The 21006-nt window shown below is 41.1% G+C and overlaps 1 protein-coding gene across 1 annotated transcript in view; it reads left to right on the top strand.

The window, feature by feature from the left end:
• The window catches only part of CACNA1D (calcium voltage-gated channel subunit alpha1 D), a 328116-nt gene that overhangs the window by 115627 nt on the left and 191483 nt on the right, over positions 1–21006 (top strand). The window contains exon 4 of the mRNA XM_077821490.1: positions 20764–20903. Within this exon, the coding sequence (XP_077677616.1) occupies positions 20764–20903 (140 nt within the window). The remainder of the gene's footprint in view (positions 1–20763; positions 20904–21006) is intronic.

The following is a 21006-nucleotide window of genomic DNA, read 5'->3' as shown; positions in this document are numbered from 1 at the left end:
GGTTTTGGGTTTTATTTGAATTAGTGATCTGGTTTAAAACTCTTATTTTGAGTATCCTGAGCCAAACAGCACACTGGCCATTAACTTTCCCTGTTCATTGTGTTCTGATTTGTCACTATTTTTTCATTTTTGTCTGCTGCTCAGAATTGGACCTAAACTTTGGAGAACATGAAACCTTTAAATACTTTGTTAAAAAACAAAACAAAAAAACCTTGCTAGATAAAGAGTGTTAAGCGTAATGATGGTAAACACTGTCTCACAAATATTAATAAAATGTTAGTGATAAATATTTTCAGTCACATTAGCCTTCCTACTGAAAACATGTCTGAATTTAATTTCTTTCACACAGAACTCTCTTAAGATTTATATTTGATAAGTTTCCACCAGAAAAAGAAAATAGAAACTCAAAGAAAACTATAAAAATAATTTTAAATGGTCTCCTTACTTTTAGCTTGTGTTTGCTTCTATTAAGATAATGATTGCAGCTTTCTTTGATGATTTACAGGACTTGTAAATTGATTACTCTCCCAGTTTGGGCAATTATAGCAATAACAGCAAGGGACATCTAGAGAAATCATTAGAACAAGAGTTTGCTTCCCTTTGGGTAACTGCACTACATATGCGTTCAAGGATATGCAAAATCTTCTTTATTAAGATGTAACTCTTGGCCATCTTTATGTTCAGAAGAGGGAGAGCACATCTTCTCCATCTTCAAAGGAGGATAGTTTAGGCAGGAAGATTAAAACAAAAGGGGCCAAACCCTCTGGAGATGTAAGCTGATGAATCTCCCTTGACTGCAGTGGAACTGCACCACTTCACAGCACCAGAGAATTTGACTCATGTATTGTTTTCTTTACTTGGCCTGCTTTGAGGGAGGAGCTATGGGATAGCACACAAATGATCAGTTGATAAATAGCTATTAATTTTATACCTGAGAACATTAGAAAGACTTTAACAACAGAAGTGTCCCTGTCCTTTCTTCAAATTGAAGGACAGGTCAGGTTGGGTTGTAGACATGTACCTGATTTTTGTGGTTGAGATTTTGATAGCTCAAAGTTTGTCTTGAGAATTACCTTAAATTTCTTTAAGGTATTCAAAATCTTGAATTAGCCTTACATAATGAATGTTTCTGCTCTACTAAAGGGATTTAGGAAAGCAAACAGTCCCATTGGGTGGGATTTTAACTAAGCATACCTTAGTGTTTAAATTGGTAAAGCCAAAAGAGGTACAGTAATTATATATCTGACAGCTTCTTGAATAAAGTGCTATTTTGAAACACCTCATCAGTTTCACACAATCCTTTTGTAATCAAAGCAAAAATTTGATTCACATGCAGATGGATAAATCTAGGAGAGAGGGAACACCTAGTCAATTAATATGCCCTTTGTTCTGCTACACAGCTGACACTACCCATAGAGAATATAGCTATAATATGTGCTCAGTATTAGCTTTCAGCCTTTTACATAAACAAACCATCAAAGGCCCCAGCTTTTGTGCGGCACAGCTCTGCACTGGGGGCAGTATGAAGTCACGTCACTGTCACAGAACTCACCAGTGCTACCTTTCAAGGGGTGCAGCATACTCCATTCCATGATCCTACCTCCTCTTCTTCTCTTCTTGCCTACTTTGGGGTTCTGTGTGCCTTCAGAGGGACATGGAGGGTGCAATCCTTATGGTTTGTGTTTATGATTGTGCTCCACCAAGCCTAGTCATGTAAGAGTTAAGTGTTAAATACTCTCTGACCCAGAGAATTATACATGAAAGCTACATTATTTCAATCATTTTAGGACTGTGATTTTTCCAAGATTGAAACAGGCTAACAATTTATGCACAAGTCAAGATACTGAGATGGGAGATGTTAATATGACAGACTGTGATGAGGATCATATTGGCATTGTTGCAGTGTTAATTAAACTAGGTTGACTAAAATTTTTATGAGGGTGCTCATCAAAATCAGTATGATTAGGGTGTGTCCATAGTTATAAGAAGAAATGCAAGGAAAACGCAAGTTTTTTCCCCACAGAAAATTTTGTGGGAAAAATCCACATCAGAAATTATTTATCCAAAATATGTTGGATTTTCTGTGTGAACTTTTATTTTGAAATGTCAAAATGAAATAATGTTTAATTTAGTTTTGATTTACTGTGTTATTTCATTTTGGTTTTAGGAAACAAAAATATTATATTTTTGGTTTTTCAGGATTTTTCCTCCTTGGTGTCCTTTTTTTCCAAACAGAAAACTGGAAAATTTAATTGACGTCCACATTTTCCAGTAATTGGCATAATTGTTACCAGCCTCGTAGTGAGTGGTTTTACAAAATGCATTGTCATGTCTTCTGAGTCATCAGGAAATTATGTGCACTAGGCACAGGGTTATTCTCTTGTTTGGAGAGAAATGAATGGGTACAGACTCAGAATATCCTTTCTAGTTGACTTTTATTTACAGTATTCACATAGCTTGAGATTTTCAAAGCAGTCTAGGGCATTTGGAATGGTTTCCATTAATTGGTTTTAATGGAAAATAGGAGTGTAAACTCTACCATACTTTGTAATTCTCAGTTAAAGTTGCTATAGAAATTTTGTTCCTGTAAATTAGCATTGTTTACATATCAGGCTCCGTACAGGGGTAACTGGGTGGGTTTAGTGGGCTGTGATGTGCAGGTGGTCAGACAAGAGGATCTGGTGATCCCTTCTGGTGTTAAACTCTATGACTGCATATAATAACGTTCCAAATAAATGCTTCCCTTGAGGTGAACATAGTAAAAACTTCAATTATTTGAGCTGCTGCCATCTGGATTAGGGCTCCAATCTTCATTATTACATATGCAGATGCCCTTCTCCCTCCATTCCATGGTTGCTGATCACCTCTCACGCTTGAAAGCAGGCTGCAGTTACCAGAAGGCTTCAAGTTCTTCTTTGGAGTGTAAGGGGCAGCAGGACGTAGGGCAGGGGTGGCCAACCTGTGGCTCCGGAGCCACATGCGGCTCTTCAGAAGTTAATATGCGGCTTCTTGTATAGGCACAGACATCAGCGCTGGAGCTACAGGTGCCAACTTTCCAATGGGCCAGGGGGTGCTCACTGCTCAACCCTGGCTTTGCCACAGGCCTTGCCTCCACTCCACCCCTTCCCGCACCCTCCCCTGAGCCTGCAGTGCCCTCGTTCCTTCCCCCCAGAACCTCCTTCATGCCACAAAACAGCTGATTGGGAGGTGCAGGGAGGGAGGGGGTGGTGCTGTGGCAGGGCTGCCGGTGGGTAGGAGGCCCTGGGAGCTGATGTGGGGCTTCTGACATATTACTGAGGCTCTTTGGCAATGTACATTGGTAAATTCTGGCTCCTTCTCAGGCTCGGGTTGGCCATCCCTTTCCTGATGATGTCTCTTCATCAGATAGTAAACATTATTCCACAACTGCCTTAGTCACTTGTAAACAAACTTCCAAAATTATGCACCCTATACTGTGCCTTCAGAACAGTTCAAAACATAGAGAAACCAGTAATTTGTAGTGTATTTTTCAGCAGGGAGAGTGAGGATTTGGTACACAGAAATGTATACATAATTCTGCCATCCTCACTATGTTTCTATGTGGTCCTATTCATTAATTTAGATGGAATAAAGAGGCCAGAATCAAAGGTTCAGGGTTTGGTGTACAGAGACATCATCCTGTTTAGTATCATGGTAAATACACCATTAAAAATCCTTTAAACTTTTTGTTACAGATACAGGAAAGAAGGAAAAACAGTTAAAGCATAGGCATGTGAAGTATTAAATAGGACTTTCATTTTAACAATATCACTTGTTCGCTTTCGCTTTGGCAGCAGAGAGTTTTTAGAAGGAACTCTCCCATGGCCCCCCTTGTTTTACAGTCCTTTACATGGCATTCAAATGGTAATAACTGTCCTTTTTCGGGAAAAGAAAAGGTTAGTTGAAACAGGCTGGAACTGGTGTTATTAAAGTGTGATCCCATTTCCTAAGAATACAAAACAAATCAAACACACACAAAGGAGAGAGAAAAAAATAGCAAAGAAAGAAAATGCAGCTTCTCTCTCTGTTGTTGACTTTCACTTGTAACCTCACGCCTGGAAAAACACAGGCCCAGTATCCGGTCTTATCAGCCACTTTGGGACCTGGCAAATTTGACCTAGCATTGGGCTGTTTAGGGTTTTGGTTTTAATTGGCTCTCTGGTCACAGGTTCACAATAGTGTTGCAAAATATGCAGTTTTGGCTCGCTAAGTTAGGCTCTTATTAGAAGGCAAAAGGGGAAAAAAGACTAAGTAAGATGTGGAAGGAAAAGGACATGGCGGGGGATGGAGAGGAGAGAAACAAAGTCTCACATCCCAGATGGTGTTTGGAATTCAGCTGGAACCAGTGGAGGTGGTGGTGCCATCTGGGTCCCTCTCTCTAACCTGGTCTGGTCAGGGCATCTCTCAAGATTAGAACACAGGAAGTTTGGGATCCCAAGAGACATGGGAGTGGCAGCCATGATGATAACACTCTCTGCAAGAGTTTTTGGCAGACAGCTGCTTCTTCTACTAATTTTTCCTAAAAGTCTTTTCTTTTTAAGAACCCCAAAAGGGAGTGTTGGGTGGAATAGTCCATCCTCTCCTTATTTTGTCCACCAATAGGGCTAAATTTCTGACACATTAATTCTGATTCATTGATTTCTGATCCTCTGGTCCTCTTGTTTATCTGTCATAATCTTAACACAGTCCTTGAGTGGTATCAGTAAAACTCTCACTGTTTAAATACATTGTCTCCTTACATCTTTTCTGAAGAAATTTTATGTAAACGTCATTGTGACTCACTTTTTACTTTTGAGCTTACAATTAGGGTAAATGTATAGGCCCAGTTATCTATCACAACAGTCCTTGCTCAAAGCTCCCAATGACTTCAGGGAGAGTTTTGCTTAAGTAAGGAATGAGTGAACATTTATTTAGGACTTTGGGATTTTGCCTAATAATACTACAGATGGAAAACAGGGAGATGCATTTATAGCAAGTGATCCATTTGTGTGCACAAAACAGGCATAAACACATGCAAGTATCCATTTTGGTTATGTAAATGTAACAGATACAAAATGTACTTGTTTGCTTATTCAATGTTTATTTTACAGGTAGAATCTGGGTGCCTAATTATGTATTCATAAATGTGTTATTTTCAAAATATAATAATGTACAAAACACATTAAAGTGAAATAATTTAAAAAACATATAGACCCTTAGCTCTGTTCTTCACAAAGGTCTAGAGCTTACTTAGAGGTAGCTGCTACAGGGAATAATGAAGAAAAGCAATCACAGTGCTACAAGGTAATCTTATTCATCTTTCTCTGGCTATCATAGTTACATCCAGAGAGTGTGTCAGGATTTCTGTGAGATGAAAGCATAGAGACTTGTTACTGCATCTCAGTTAAATATCTAAAAACTGTCTTTGACAAATGAGATATTGTTTGAGTGACACAATAAGTTCTTCCAGATGCTAATTCAGACTGCTTTGGTCAGGAAGGGAATTTAGGGCCCAATCTAATTCCCACTGATTTTATTGGTGCAGGATCAGGCTTTAATTCCTGTTCAGTACTTAGCTTACACATCCATTGTTCATTTGCTATATCCAGTCTTTGTTTGACAGATGTCCTACTGAGCAGCCTTTTCTTTGAAATGGACCTGATTGTTTGATTGTAAATTCATGGTTCATACCTGCTCAAATTAAACTTCTCATTTATGTTTAGTGTGCTACAGTGTGTTAATGACTTTTCTGTAATAATTTTTTCTGCACTACTGTAAGGAATGTGAATTCACTTCCTGTGAAATAGTTTGGCATCATCCATGATACACATTTATTGAAAACTGTATTATGGAATGTTAGTGACGTAAAATGTACAGCAAATTTAAAAGTAATTAGAGCCAAACTTGAGCTGCGATGTTTTGGACAAATCATGTGACAACACTAAAGAATTACAAGACTTACTTTCTGCTTCCACTAAACAAGGATCTTAGAATGAGGAAAAATTATTCTTCACATGATTGTTCATGTGGATTCCACTCTTGGTTTGCACGTGCCCCATGTGCACAAGATCAGATTCCTTTGGGCCAGCAGTGCATGTTAGGGTTATGCCTGCATTCGAAATGTCTTTGCACCGAACCATCTAATTTCTTTCTTGCCATCTGTGGCAGCAACACAGAACTCCTTCAGTGGCCACTGTCTTCTCTGAACACTATGTTACTGTTAGTTAGATAGCTATTGCCCATTCGCTAAAAAGAAATATACAAGTTTTTTCTTACTTAAGTTTCAGTATGAGGCAACATCAAGCCACTGTGAAGGGGCATTAGTAATGTGGCAGAAGCTAAATCTGCAGGGTTCAAAACCTGCCCCTCATATGAAGCTTCAATGCTGATAAATGATGGGCACTGCTAGTGTCCAAAGAGATGGGCACTCCTCTGTTCTGCTGAGGAGAAGGACATATCCCAGAGCGATGTTTCTTGTCACTCCTTTTTCTAAGGAAAGTCATAAAGCTAAAGAAGTTCCTCCTTGACAGCTCAATGCAACCCTCCTTGGACACCAAAGGAAGGACTCTCTGGGTGAGGGTGAGCTGAGATCCTACCCTAAGCTCACTGGCCACCTCTGCTAAGAAGCCCTAGTCATCTGCCTATATTCCGGCATTGATGTCCTCTGACAGGAGCAGAAAGGAGCTCTGCTCCACAGATGAGTCAAGGTTCAGGTCACCTTCTCCAGTGTCCAGCAAGTGAACACAAAAGAGTCATCACACTTTTGACTCATCTCAGGCTCAGCCTCCAAAGGAGCAAAATCCCAAGAAGGCCCCTCAGGTGCCCCGGTACTGACTACTAAGAGAACACCAGCAGCACCCAGTAAGCCTTACAGACAGTGTTTGTGTTGATATTGAAACTTACATTACCTACCTCAGAACTGGGTGCCTTGGTACCTACCACCACCATGCCAGTCACTTCAGAGCTGTGTTCCTTAGTATACAGTACATTGGTACCAGCCGTTTTGGTACCCAGAGCGTACACTACTGAGTGATTTAACTGGAGCCTGGTACCAGAGTCACATCTCCTAGAGAGGTTGAGAGTGGTGATATCTAAGCCATCAACTATTGAAATGTTGGTGTGTCAAGTCAAGGAGCTATCTCCAGGGCCAATTTCATCTCCTGAGGGAATGCTCCTCTCTTGGAGGAAATGTATTGCTTCTCCTCATTCCCATCTAGGCACAGCAGGGAGTCATCTCCTACTCACCCTCCTTCCCCTCCTGGGGTAGCTCCTTGCGTGAATATGGCAGCACACCCCAGAGCATCCAGTAGGCCAAGGGTTATTTGGGATACAAGTCCTCAAGTAAGGAATACATAGGGGGTTCCAAGCTGGATGTTCCTTATAAGTTCCACAGTGGGAGCCTGAAAGAAGCTGGCATTCTAAAAGGGGTAGCAGGAAAAGACTTGGGACTTGTAAGGGATATCCCACCTGGAACCGCCAGGACTGTATCCCAAACAACCCTTGGCCTACTGGATGCTCCGGGGTGTGCTGCCATATTCATGCAAGCCTGCATCATCTGCTGCTTCCAGGACTAGCTCTCCCTCACCAAAGCAGCAGTATAGATCACCCTAGCCAGGTCAATTACTGCAGCCTCAGATCCTGAAAAGACAGGAGGAAAGAACAATCACAAGAGAAAGAACAGGTCACTGCTGCAATATCTTCATCCTGTCCTGGTGAGGCAGTAAGCCCCTCTACACTTGCCTCAGTGGATGATTTTAAGGCATTGCAGGGCCTGAGCAAATGCATGGTAGAAACTCTGGATATACCACTAGTGCAGTGGTGCAAGAGAAGTCCCACAAGCTCCTGGGTGTCTTGCATTCATCTTTGCCCAGTAGGTTTGCCATGCCATTAAATGAAGGACTGATGGAGTCTGCAAAGGAACTATGGGATACACCAATATTAATACTGGCCACATCCAACTGAGCAGACAGAAGGTACCAGCTCCCTTTCAAGGGATTTCAATATTTTTATTACCAGCTGGTACTGGGATCTCTTGTAGTGGTGCTGAGAGGTCAAAACAATGAACGATCTCCCAAAGCCACACCACTCCAAGAAAGAATGGTTACTTACCTTAGAGTAACTGTGGTTCTTCAAGATGTGTTGACCACATAGATCCTATGACCTATCCTTCTTTCCCAGTAGTGCAGAGTCCTACTGCTCTTGGATTCTGTATTGGTGAAGGAACTTAGTGGCAGTTGGGCCTGGTCAGCCCTTTCTGCCCTTGGGAGAGGGGTGATAAGGGAGACACTCATTGCAGGAGTGCGTCTTTGTGGCTAGGTGTGGTGTAGCAGCTCTCTCCAAGTCTGGGACCCCTTGCTGACAGTCTCTCCAGTGCCACAGTGGTCTGTCCCTTCAGTGACACAGCTCTCCAGCCAGGCCAATAATTGTGTCCACCCCCTCAGGTTATACAAAGAGTCCTACAAAAGATAGATTCACCGTCAAGCAAAGAGTTCCAGGCCCCGCCAGGCCAAGGTCCCAGAGTACTGACCCTCTGGGTTATAAGGTCTTCCTGGTCCATATTCCCCTGTAACTGGGTAGGCTTTCAATTTCAGCCCCATCTGGGGGTTGACAGGGAAACCTGGGCCCACACTGTCCACCAGATTCCATTCAAGGACCATGTGGTGGGCTCCAAGTTTCTGCACCCACAATGGTGCTGTACCACTGCTTCCCTGGGTTGCTTCCTACCAGACTCCTTACACAAAAAGGCAATGCAAAGACATATAAACAAAATTAATAAAGGATAAATTCCAGACCTTGCAAGTCTCCAGAGTCTTTTTCCCCTTCTCAGGTCAGGTAGCTTCTCAACAGTCTGGGGCACCAGGCAGCTGGAACTCTCTTGGTGCTCCCTTTGAGACACTAACAGTGTACATCTGTTCACCTCCACTAGCTGCCTGCTAACGAGCTGCTTTGCTCTCCTTTTAAGCTACTGCACCAGCCCGCACATGCTTTATATGTGGGGCTGTATGGGGCTGCCAGGGCCCAAAGTAGCTCTTTAACTCCTTCCTCTCCAGTGTGGGGTTTGTATACACAAGGTGCACAAGGACATTTAGTGTTCAGGTATGGCCCAACAGACACTGTGGGCTGAAAATAATTCAATCTCATGCACATGGGGTACATGCACATCAAGAATGGAATCCATGTCCATGGATTCATGTCCATATCAAAGAACCACTGTCACTGTAAAGTAAGTAACCATTCCGTAAGTTTCTCTGCTTATCTCTGTTTCACTGAAGATCTTCTGTCATTTCCTACCTGGCTTCCTGCTACAGATCTAAAGAGACAGTACATACAGTATCTCACCAAAATTGTTGGGGAGGTACAGATATGGTGTTTTGGTTTAGAGCGATCTCTAAATAGAAATCAGGAAGTAAACAGTATTTAAACAGAATGAAAGGAACAAACAAAATAAAACTGTAATTCAGTTTTCTTTCTCACAAATGGAAAGCCCAGATTTTAGTGTTTTTAATTTAATTTTCTACATTGATCACCAACTGTTGAGAGAATTAGTTTTATCATCTTTTATCAATATAAAAAAATCATGTTCCAAGTGTGGAAATGGCTCGTTTCCCTTTCCTTTTCCCTTTCAGGTATTGCTCTGATGCAGCAATTAAATGGCTGGAGAGATCTGAAAGCACATATCAAAAAACTAATGACTTTATTACGTTTTGAACTTCAAAACATAATTGTCTCTTCTCTTAGAGTGAACAAAATAGAATTTGAAATGATGGACTGTATTCATCAAAAAAATGAGTGGCCTTATGCATTGTCAATGCAGTGGAAGGTCACTGACTAGTTTAAAAGTATGTGATTGATTTATTAATCCAAAAATCAAGCATACCACAGCATCTGTTTTCCTTTGCAAATGTCTGCACTGCAGAAAGCTGAACCTGGTTACTTCACTTTAATGAGTCACTTCATCCCAAAATCAGTTCCCATTCTGCTTCATGGATATCAAAAAGTGTCACTGGATGAATGCAGAAGCAATTTTTTTCCCAATTCAGAACTAATTAAGCTCTAAGGTGCCCTGGGAGCAGAGAATCTGAGAAAACTCTTTGAGTGCAAACATGTTAAATTAAGATTTTCCAAACTAATTTTTTTTATTTTGAAACAATTTTCTTGTGAAACTTCTTAAGTTTAGTTTGAAACAATTTTCTTCTGAGTTTCAGTGTATTATTTTACTGCATATAGTAATAGCTTTGCATATTTTCTTCAGAGATTGTGAAAATTTAAAGATAATAAATGATGACTAATGTGCACCATCTGGCTGGGTTAAAAAAAAAGATTTCTTCCTGCGCAACTGAGTTTCTACTAAGCTGATTTACTCAAAAGAAGAAAGCAAACACATTTCTCTACTAAGAAAATGAAGGTTTAATGTCTTCACTGAAATAATTAAATGCTAAAGATGTCTGAGGGTAACATTTGTTTTTGTAATACATGATCGATATAAATTAAGTTGATACTGAAATGGAGTTCATTAGTCTCTCCCATTCTCTGAAGGACCATGTTGTATCTAATCAATCCTGTTCAGCTGCTGCTTTTTTGTTGCTTGAAACTTCTGGGATACTGTTTGGTCACATGTATCCAACGAAGCGGGTATTCACCCACGAAAGCTATGCTCCAATACATCTGTTAGTCTATAAGGTGCCACAGGACTCTTTGCCGCTTTTACAGATCCAGACTAACACGGCTACCCCTCTGATGTTTGGTTATGTTGTTTTTCCTCTTAAAACCTCCTAATTAATTCCATTGTGTTTCACAGCATTTGTACATAGGATGCAGGGAAATTTTATATATATATTTGTCTTCAGTACAGCATCTGCAGTGTTTAATATGGAAAGAAATAAGATTCTTTTAAATCTCATTCTATTGAGCAAATGGGTTCAAGGCACTGAGCAACACTGGCAAAGTGCTAGGCACCTTTGCAGGACTGGGCCATTGGTAAGGAGACTGGAACTAGTTTTGCTGTAACTATAGTCGGTAGCCTGACTCTCATTAACTTCAGTAGGAATAGATTGGGCCCCTAGATAACATGGGTTTATTTATGGCCCATATGTCCTTTAAATCTCTTTATGACCCAGTTGTTCTTTATATCTACAGTCATCAATTCTTTGTGATTCTAGATGTTAGGTAGAATGAGGACACTCATCTCAGTTCTTATTCAACATAGTTTCTCTTTCTCATGGCTTTTGGTGGCCCAGAGATTATGTATTCATTTATTTATCATATTTCTAAAATGTCACTTACATATCTCATGGCACAAGTGTTCATTTGAAGACCTTTGTAATACCAGCAAGATAAGAAGATGGAGTTTTATACAAGTCTTTAGTGATCAGAGAGGAAAGCAGATAAAACATTTATCTCATTGACACATTAATTCTGGTTGAGTGCCTTCTAAAGGGTAAGATCTACAGACTTCCTTTTTAATCTGTCATTATGCTCTGGGATGTTTGGGCTATAAAGATGGATGGGTTACAAAGTGTGGTTTAGATCTATGTCCACACTGGTTGGCAAAAGGCGGAGAGGTGTTCTGATGACTACCAGTGCCTCCTAGAGGGAGGGAGGGCTGGGTGTCAAGTTTCTCTTGTTAAAGTAATAACAGTGATTATATTAATAATAGTAAATGAAGCAATTGTTAGGTCTTTTGCTCAAGACACTATCTCTTGACATGGACAAGCTTTCCAACTATCACCATGTCTTAAATCTTCCATTTTTGAGGGGTGTTACAAAGAAGGATGTTACAAAGAAGGATTATCAAGTTTCCCTAGATTTGATTTTGGCTTTAAACCTGTGTCTAGTATGGAAGCTGTACAGGTGGTATTGTCTAATTTCCTCTTGATTAATGGATAAAGATAAGAAGCTGGATCCTCATGTGCAGTGTGTGTGTGTGTGTGAAAGCATGAGAAGAACATTAAGATACCCTCCCTCTTAGTCTTAGAGCAACTGGAGGTTGCTTCATCCCTCAGTGCAAGTCAGAGCAGCGACACTCAAAGACCCAGTGTTAATGATAAATATGTTTTGAAAATTATTTCCTATTATATTTACCTTACAGGAACCAAATTCAGAAATTCTGAGTTTGTGTTGCAACCATTGTTGGCCTCATAAGGCTGTATAAGTAAAGCAGCTCCCTCTACTGTAGATGTGTGATGTGGGGGTCCCCACGTGGGTGGCGCTCTAGCTCACCATACCCACTTGTGGCTCAAGTCTGTAGTTTGGCAGTACCACTTAATGACTTGAGTCTGCAATCATCAGAAGTGCCTAGTGGCTCAAATCTGCAGGGTAATGATAGCACCAAGTAGCTTAAGTCCAAAATCAGTGGTAGCACCAAGTAGCTTGAGTTGGCAGTAGGGGAACCTGGGCCCTCTGGCTCCACTTAGTTCCAACCCAGAGCCCTAAGGCTGATAGTTCAGGTGTGCAGCCTGAGCAGTCCCTGCTCCCTGGGTACTTCCTATTGTACCCCTGCTCCTGCAGAGGCCCAAAGGGGACCGGGCTATTGACTTGTAACATATACTCAAATGAAAGGGGTTTGGAGGTTCTTCCTCCTCACTCACAGGTTCTCTGCTGTCTCTTCTGTGGTGGCCTGCAGCTCTGTATTAAGATATGCTCCAGGCAGCATAGGACACCTGTTGTATCCCTGCAGGAGCTACCAGTGCAAGCCTGCTCCATTGCACCGACTGCCCTGACTGAACTGTACAGCTCCCTTTTAAGCTGCACCTCAGTTGCAAGCAGATGCAGCTGTGTGGAGTCTCCTGGGCCCAGACCTGCTTCTTAACTCTCTGTTTGAACACCCCCTCACCAGGTGCTGCAATGTCACTGGGCCAGATAATCCTTTCTGCCTTTGTAAATAGAGGGAACTAAGACCGGGTAAATACAGGGTGGTGGCATGGAGAAGGGTGGAGTAGTGCCTCAGCTGCATCATCCTGCCCTGGGTCCTTCAGGAGTCCCTGTGCAGGTTCACCTTTCCAAGATTCTTAGGGACAATAAGGCTCTACATCAAATGGTTCCTGGATATCCCAGTGACTGTCCCATTAGAAGCTAATTCTTTCTCAGTAGTATTGACTTAGTTCTTCAATAGTAAAAAAGTGAAGAGAAGGCATAACTGACTGAGAACATAAATTTAAAGTGGAAAGAGTTAATAAAAACTGGGAATAGTTCAAGGATATCCTACTGGATTCCCCCAAAATACAATTCAACAAACATGAAAAAAGTTATGCTGGGCAAGATAAACATTAAAAAGAGAAGTGGAAGCAGCAATAAAACTAATATATAGGATGGAAAAGAAGGGAAGTAAATGGCAAAGAATATAAATTACAAGTTAAAAGATGTAGGTGACTGGTCAGGCAAGGTAAAGGAATCAATGAAATATCAGTGGCCAGTAGGTTAAAGACAACAAGAAGGCATTTTTTAAACATTAAGAACAAAAATAAAACTAACCTAGGTCAGGTAAAACTCCATTGATAGTTGCAGATGGTAACATTTTAAAAAGTGATGGAGAAAAAGCAGAAATGATTAATAGATATTTCTGTTCTGAATTTGGAATGTATCCATCCCATATAATAATAATAATTAATTATTCTAGTTCTTATATAGTGCATTTCATCCGTAAGCCTTTTCATATGATGTTGTGGATGGAATAGAAAGTTTACCATCTGTGAGAAAGTAGGATGGGAGGCAACATCTGCTAAAATTAAACATGTACAAATCCACATGTCCAGGTAATGTACACCCAAAGATCTTTAAGGAACTAGCTGAGGCACTCGCTGAACCACTAATATTAATTTTTCACAAATCTTGTAAAACGGGAAATTCCAAAGTATTGGAGGAACGCCAACCTAGATCCTATATTTGAAAAGCATAAAAGGGGCGACCTGGGGAACAATACACCAATTTGCCTGATGTTGATTCTGGGTAAAATAATGGCACTGTTAATTTGGGACTCTATCAATGAAGAATTAGAGGCTAAAAATACAATTAATGCCAGTCATCATGCTTCTGTGGGAGGTAGTCTTATTAAACAAACCTATTATCTTTTTTTAACAGGAGTACAGGTCTGGTTGATAAAGGCAGCTGTGCTGATATAGCATACTTTGCTTTCTCCAAGGCATTTCATTTAGTGCCACATGACATTTTGATTATAAAACTGGATATGGAACTAACAGAGAACAGATTATATTGATTAGTAACTGGCTCACTGACAGGTCTCAAAATGCAGTTGTTAATGGGCAGATATCACGAAGCAGGTGGTTTCCAGCGGGTTCCCCCAGGGATTGGTCCAGTGATATTTAATATTTTTATCAACGATCCAGATGATGATATAAAAATCTTTGCTGATAAAGTTTGCAGAGAACACAAAGATTGGAAGGATTACTGTTACAGAGTGAGCTAAATCACCTGGTTAAACGGTCACAATGCAACACCGTGCGTTTTAATACAGACAAATGTAAGGTAATACATCTGAGAACAAACAATGAAGGCTATTTCTACAGGATGGGAAACTGATTTGGAAATCAATGACTCAGAGAAGGACTTAGGGGTCATCCTAGTTAATCCCCTTAACATGAGCTCTTAGTGTAGTGCTGGGCAAAAAGGGCAAATGCAGTTCTTGGATTTATAAAAAGGAGAATGTCAACCAGAAGTAGGGAAGTGATCTGCCCTCTATACACAGCATTGGTAAGACCACTACTAGAATTCTGTGTCCAATTTTGGTGTCCATGCTTCAAGGGGGTGGAAATACTAGAGAGAGTTCAAAGGATGGACACAAAATTGATCCAAGGGCTGGAAAAAAAGCCTTACGGTGTGAGACTTAAGGAGATCAACTTATTTAGCTTATCGAAAAGAAGGTTAAGAGGTGTCTTGATAACCGTGTATAGGTACTTACACATGGCAAAGACATCTTATAGTGGGAGCTTTTCAATCTTGCTGACAGAGGAATAACAAGAGCCAGTGGCTGGAAACTGAAGTTAGACAAATTCAACTTTGAAATAAGATGCAATATCTTAGCAAGGATTGCAGTTAAACATTGGAACAGTTTATCAGGGGAGGTGATTGCTCAGAGTTTTTAAAAATGAGATTAGATATACCAAGAGATATGCTTTAATCAAGCTTCCAAGAGAAATTCTCCAGCCGTTGTGTATGGGGGTTGGGCTAGAAGATGGTTGTGGTGCATCCTTGTGGCCTTGGAATCTGTAACAGGGTGACTTGCCCCTTCAGGGCTGGAGGGCCTGGGGCTAGCCAACCCTGATTACTAAAGAGGCACATCTGAGTTGGATCAGATAATTCTGTATAAAGGGCAGCAGGTGGCTGCAGAGAAGGGGGCAAGCTTAGGAAACTGCAGAAGTAAGAAAGTCTCCTCCAGGGATGATGTTGATATTGGGGGATTTGGAAGGCCTGGGAGAAGGGTGAATCAGAGGCTACTGGGAGTGAATGAGTGCCAGCAGAAAGACCTGGGATGTGGGGTTTCTCTACTGAGTCTACAGGTAGGAAAAGCCTGGGAGTGATGCAACAAGAGGATAAAACTGATGGACTGTGTTTGGGGTCTTTGAGTTTGAGTTTGAGCTTTGTTTATGTGAATAAAGTCAGTCCCCCACGAAGCGGTGGGGAATGCACAAGAGGAGATTCTGAGGAATGTAAGAAGCTCTTTGAGGGAGAAATTGTTAGCAGGGCATTGCAGAGCCACTCCTGGCCTTGGGGGAGTTCATGAAAGGTGGCTGACTCCACTACAACCCACATGTTCGTTTACTTCTCTCACAGGGTGCACTTCTCACTGCTGGGTTGATGCCTCTTCCTGGTCACTCTGGGGATTACCTGGAGGCTGATGCCCCCATCTGTGGTTTAGACACCATCACTTTGACTGGTCTGCGGCCTCTCTCTCAGCCTCATGAACTGCCATGTCCTCTTCATGATGGTCTTCCGGCTAGGTTGCTCTGTATTTCCCGCTTCGGGGGAGTGGTGTGGGGGAAAGAGTATCACTGTCCAAAAGTCCAGCCACTTCATCAATGGCAAGTGGGGGGTACGCAGGCCTGCCTATGTCTCCAGATCCCGACCCAGGGACCCTATAGATAGCAGCCTCTTGCTGTGACTCTAACTTCTCCCAATGCTGCTACGTCTCCCTGGGCCACTTCCCCACAGCCCCAGCACCTTCTTTGACCCCTACCTCAGGGCATTCAACTACCCAGTCCCAGCAGCCAGCCCTCTTGCCTCCTCCCACCCTGTCCCGTCCCTGCCAGCAGTTTCTCTGTCCAAGGTCCCGCAGGTCTCTCAGCCGACTAGAGACATAGTCCTCACTCCTTGAGCTTCCAGCAGTGACTGACTCTGTTCTGCACTGCAGCTCTTTTTATATGGGCCAGCTGGCCCCAGATTGGCTGCTTCCTACACTTATGATCTATGGTTAAATAAGTACAGGGATATACATAATGTAAATCAAGGGCAATTGACAAGTTACAGATAAGTGAAGACAATATCATTCACATTTCCTTTGAACTAAATTATTGCTTGAGTGAATTAGTACCCTTAACATTGCTTTGATATCCACACACAAATTAATTGGCCTCTTGCTCTGACCTGAGCTGGCCTGTCAGCATCACATTTCTTCATGGGCTATGGGGAGAGCAGGAAGTTCTGCATTGTCTTTAGTATGCTCATTACACTTGCAGCTCTACATTAAGACAATGACTATAATAAAATCTCATGATTCAGCCAGTAGTCTGCTGAGGTCAGGAAGGAATTTTTTCCCTGACACGTAATTAGCCAGATGTATTCTGGGCTGATTTTTTCACTTGCCTCTGAAGCATCGGAGATTGGCCACAGATGGAGATGCGACAATGGATGGGGTAGACAAGTGCTCTGAGATGGTACAGAGAATCCTCTGTCTTAGACATCTGAGTGGAGTGTCTTGCTCATGTGCTCAGATTGAAACTGAGTGCCAGATTTGGGATCAGAAAGGAATTATTTCCCAGGTCAGGTTGGCAGGGACTATGGTTTTTTTTTTCATTTTCCTCTGCATCATGGAGAATGGATCACTTGCTAGGATCACCTGAGCATAGCTCACCTAATCAATTCCTTGCCGTTGCAAAGGTACTGGTGGCACCTCAGTCTCTCCAGTTCTTTGCATGTAACACACAACAGGTTTGTCTTCTGAGAATGGAAATGCTTTAGTCTAACTAAAACAAATGGGCTCAATATAGAGGTAACTGGGTGACATTTAATGGCCTGCGATATTCAGGATTATATCAGATTAGATGATAAAATGGTACCTTCTAACCTTAAATTCTGAAAATATAAAACTATGAAAAATGTCATAGAGCATCATAAAATGAATTTAGCATTTTTTTGTCCACGTAAATGCTTTGAAAAACTAGTGAATAAACACACAGAAACTTAGAACTTGCATATCAACATTGCTTATGAAAATATAAAATGGATGAGCAGAAAAATATTTATGGTCTTTCTATAGTTTATGGTTTAAATAATATAACAGTTCTGGTGTGAGAATAAATGTAGAATTAGGTACAACTGATTTTTATTTCAGTATGATTTATTTGTGAGTTTACAGTCAGATTATGAGTTCTGTTCATGTGGGTAAGGGTTCGTAGAATCCACTCCTTGATTTAATATAATTATTGATTCAAGTTTTCAAGTCCTTGTTTTCTTTTAAAACCTGTGAACCCAGCAGAGAAGAATCAATTTATTTTGTCTGATTGAAGACCTACTAGAAAAGCTTGCATTTAGATGTTCTACTCAAACATTACTAGATGACATTGTGGTAACAAATGGAGGCGGGGGCAGGGGTGCGGGGGGGGAGAATAAACAAAATAAATACAATGGCTGAAGTTCTCTGCTACACTCAGCTTGTGCTGGATGCAGCAGAGTAGGGGAGCTCTAAGAGAGCTTGCTATCGCCCTGGCATGTGTTTAGAGCAGCCTGAGGACTGTTGTAACTTGAGCCATCTGACATTGGTACACAAGGACCATCTGCCAGCTGTGAATAGCTGGAGTGTAGCACACTCGGGCTACCCTTCTTCCTTGCCCCAACATGCCACCTGAACTAGGAAATGTGTGAAGGGAGGTGTGGAAGCTGCTTAAATTGACTCTATGCCTCCTACAGAGTCCCTCCAACAAGGGAATCTCCAGGAGAGGACTTGTGGGTGGTTTCTGCTTCCACTTACACTAGCCTAGATTGTAAGGAGTTCTTCTAGCTCCAATATATCGAACAGATTTTAGGTAAGCTAGAAACACTTCTAAAAACATAACCCTGAGACTATCATGGTCACTTAAGGGGTGAGGGGAGGGAGGAATATTTGCAAATCTGTAAGAATTTGTGAGGTTCATAAAAGCCCAAACTCCACAAAGCAGATCCTTGCTCAGATTTTGTTTCCCTTTACCTTGTGTCAAGGTTCCTTCCCCACTCTGAGCTCTAGGGTACGGATTTGGGGACCTGCATGAAAGACCCCCTAAGCTTATTCTTACCATCTTAGGTTAAACACAGCCACCACCAAAGTGTCTAACAATATTAACAGGGGAAGTGCCCACTTGGAAACGTCTTCCCCTCCAAAATCCCCCCAAGCACTACACCCCCTTTTCTGAGGAAGGCTTGATAAAAATCCTCACCAATTTGCATAGGTGAACACAGACCCAAACCCTTGGATCTTAAGAACAATGAAAAGCAATCAGGTTCTTAAAAGAAAAATTTTAATTAAAGAAAAAGTAAAAGAATCACCTCTGTAAAATCAGGATGGTAAATACCTTCCAGGGTAATCAGATTCAAAACATAGAGAATCCCTCTAGGCAAAACCTTAAGTTACAAAAAGACACAAAAACAGGAATATACATTCCATTCAGCACAACATATTTTATCAGCCATTTAAACAAAACAGAATCTAACGCATATCTAACTAGATTGCTTACTAACTCTTTACAGGTTTCAGAGTAACAGCCGTGTTAGTCTGTATTCGCAAAAAGAAAAGGAGTACTTGTGGCACCTTAGAGACTAACCAATTTATTTGAACATAAGCTTTCGTGAGCTACAGCTCACTTATGTCCGATGAAGTGAGCTGTAGCTCACGAAAGCTTATGCTCAAATAAATTGTTTAGTCTCTAAGGTGCCACAAGTACTCCTTTTCTTTTAACTCTTTACAGGAGTTCTAACCTGCATTCCTGCTCTGGTCCCGGCAAAAGCATCACACAGACAGAGAGACCCGTAGAGACTGTCCAGTTTGAACAATGTACATGGCAGAGGGGCATTGCTGGCACATGATGGCATATATCACATTGGTAGATGTGCAGGTGAATGAGCCTCTGATATTGTGGCTGATGTGATTAGGCCCTATGATGGTGTCACATCAGCCACCATATCAGAGGCTTGTTCACCTGCACATCTACCAGTGTGATATATGCCATCATGTGCCAGCAATGCCCCTCTGCCATGTACGTTGGTCAAACTGGACAGTCTCTACGTAAAAGAATAAATGGACACAAATCAGACGTCAAGAATTATAACATTCAAAAACCAGTTGGAGAACACTTCAGTCTCTCTGGTCACTCGATTACAGACCTAAAAGTGGCAGTATTTCAACAAAAAAACTTCAAAAACAGACTCCAGCGAGCGACTGCTGAATTGGAATTAATTTGCAAACTGGATACAATTAACTTAGGCTTGAATAGAGACTGGGAGTGGATGTGTCATTACACAAAGTAAAACTATTTCCCCATGTTTATCCCCCCCCCACACCCCACACTGTTTGTCAGACGTTCTTGTCAACTGCTGGAAGTGGCCCACCTTGATTATCACTACAAAAGTTTCCCCCCACCCCCCCCCCCACCCCCCGCTCTCCTGCTGGTAATAGCTCACCTCAAGTGATCACTCTGGTTACTGTGTGTATGGTAACACCCATTATTTCGTATTGTCTATGTATATAAATCTCCCCACTGTATTTTCCACTGAATGCATCCGATGAAGTGAGCTGTAGCTCACGAAAGCTTGTGCTCAAATAAATTTGTTAGTCTCTAAGGTGCCATAAGTACTCCTTTTCTTTAAACTAATGTAGACTCCTTTATATTATGTTTAGGCCAACTTGCATCCATTCTGCTGATGTGCTATGCTAATATGATGTGTAATTTACTTGCTGTTGTAAGAAGGTATAAAATTAAAGTATGATAAGGGCCACCTTAACATATGCCATCCTGCTCCTTAGGTACAGCAACTCAGACTCCTTTACACATCAATAGAGTGGGACCAGTTAGGATTTATGGATTCTAATTGAGTTTAGGTGAATGTAAGGGAAACTAAGTTATACCTCTTTAATTAGCACTCTAAGGACCCAGTCCTGCAAACACTTAGGCATGTGCTTAACTTTATGTCTGTGAGTATTCCCACTGGCATTAATGGGACAACTCACATATGTAAAGTTAAGGATGTGCACAAGAATTTGCAGAATTGGGACATAAATTTGGACCTTTGTTTCCAAAGCAATGTCAGAACAAGGAAATTCCCATCTTATTATAGCCAGTGGTATTGACTGTTCTAAATATTATGTCAAATGTCATAAAAGGGCTGTTTAGATTCAAAGAGAGACACTATCTTGAGCCAGTGTGTCTTCCTAATACTGATTGGGTGATAATAATAATAATAATGATGCAATTATTCAATTATCCATATTAAGCTTTAATTAAAGAAAGAACCTTTTACATTACTTCATCTTTTATTCTAATACTTGTTTCTTCTCCTCTTTTACAGGAAAAAGTAGAATATGCCTTCCTGATTATTTTTACAATTGAAACATTTTTGAAGATTATAGCATATGGATTATTATTACACCCCAATGCATACGTTAGAAACGGATGGAATTTACTGGATTTTGTCATAGTAGTAGTAGGGTAAGTCATTCACACTTCATTTTAAACAAGGCTTTAAAAACATTGTTCTGAAAATGTGGTATTGTCTTTATGATGACGTAGCTGTATGCCTTATTCTGATGGG

The sequence above is a fragment of the Eretmochelys imbricata genome, chromosome 7 (genome assembly GCF_965152235.1).
Source record: "Eretmochelys imbricata isolate rEreImb1 chromosome 7, rEreImb1.hap1, whole genome shotgun sequence".
NCBI lineage: Eukaryota > Metazoa > Chordata > Testudines > Cheloniidae > Eretmochelys > Eretmochelys imbricata.
The sequence above is the reverse complement of the archived record's forward strand: the minus strand, read 5'-3'. Positions and strand labels throughout refer to the sequence as shown.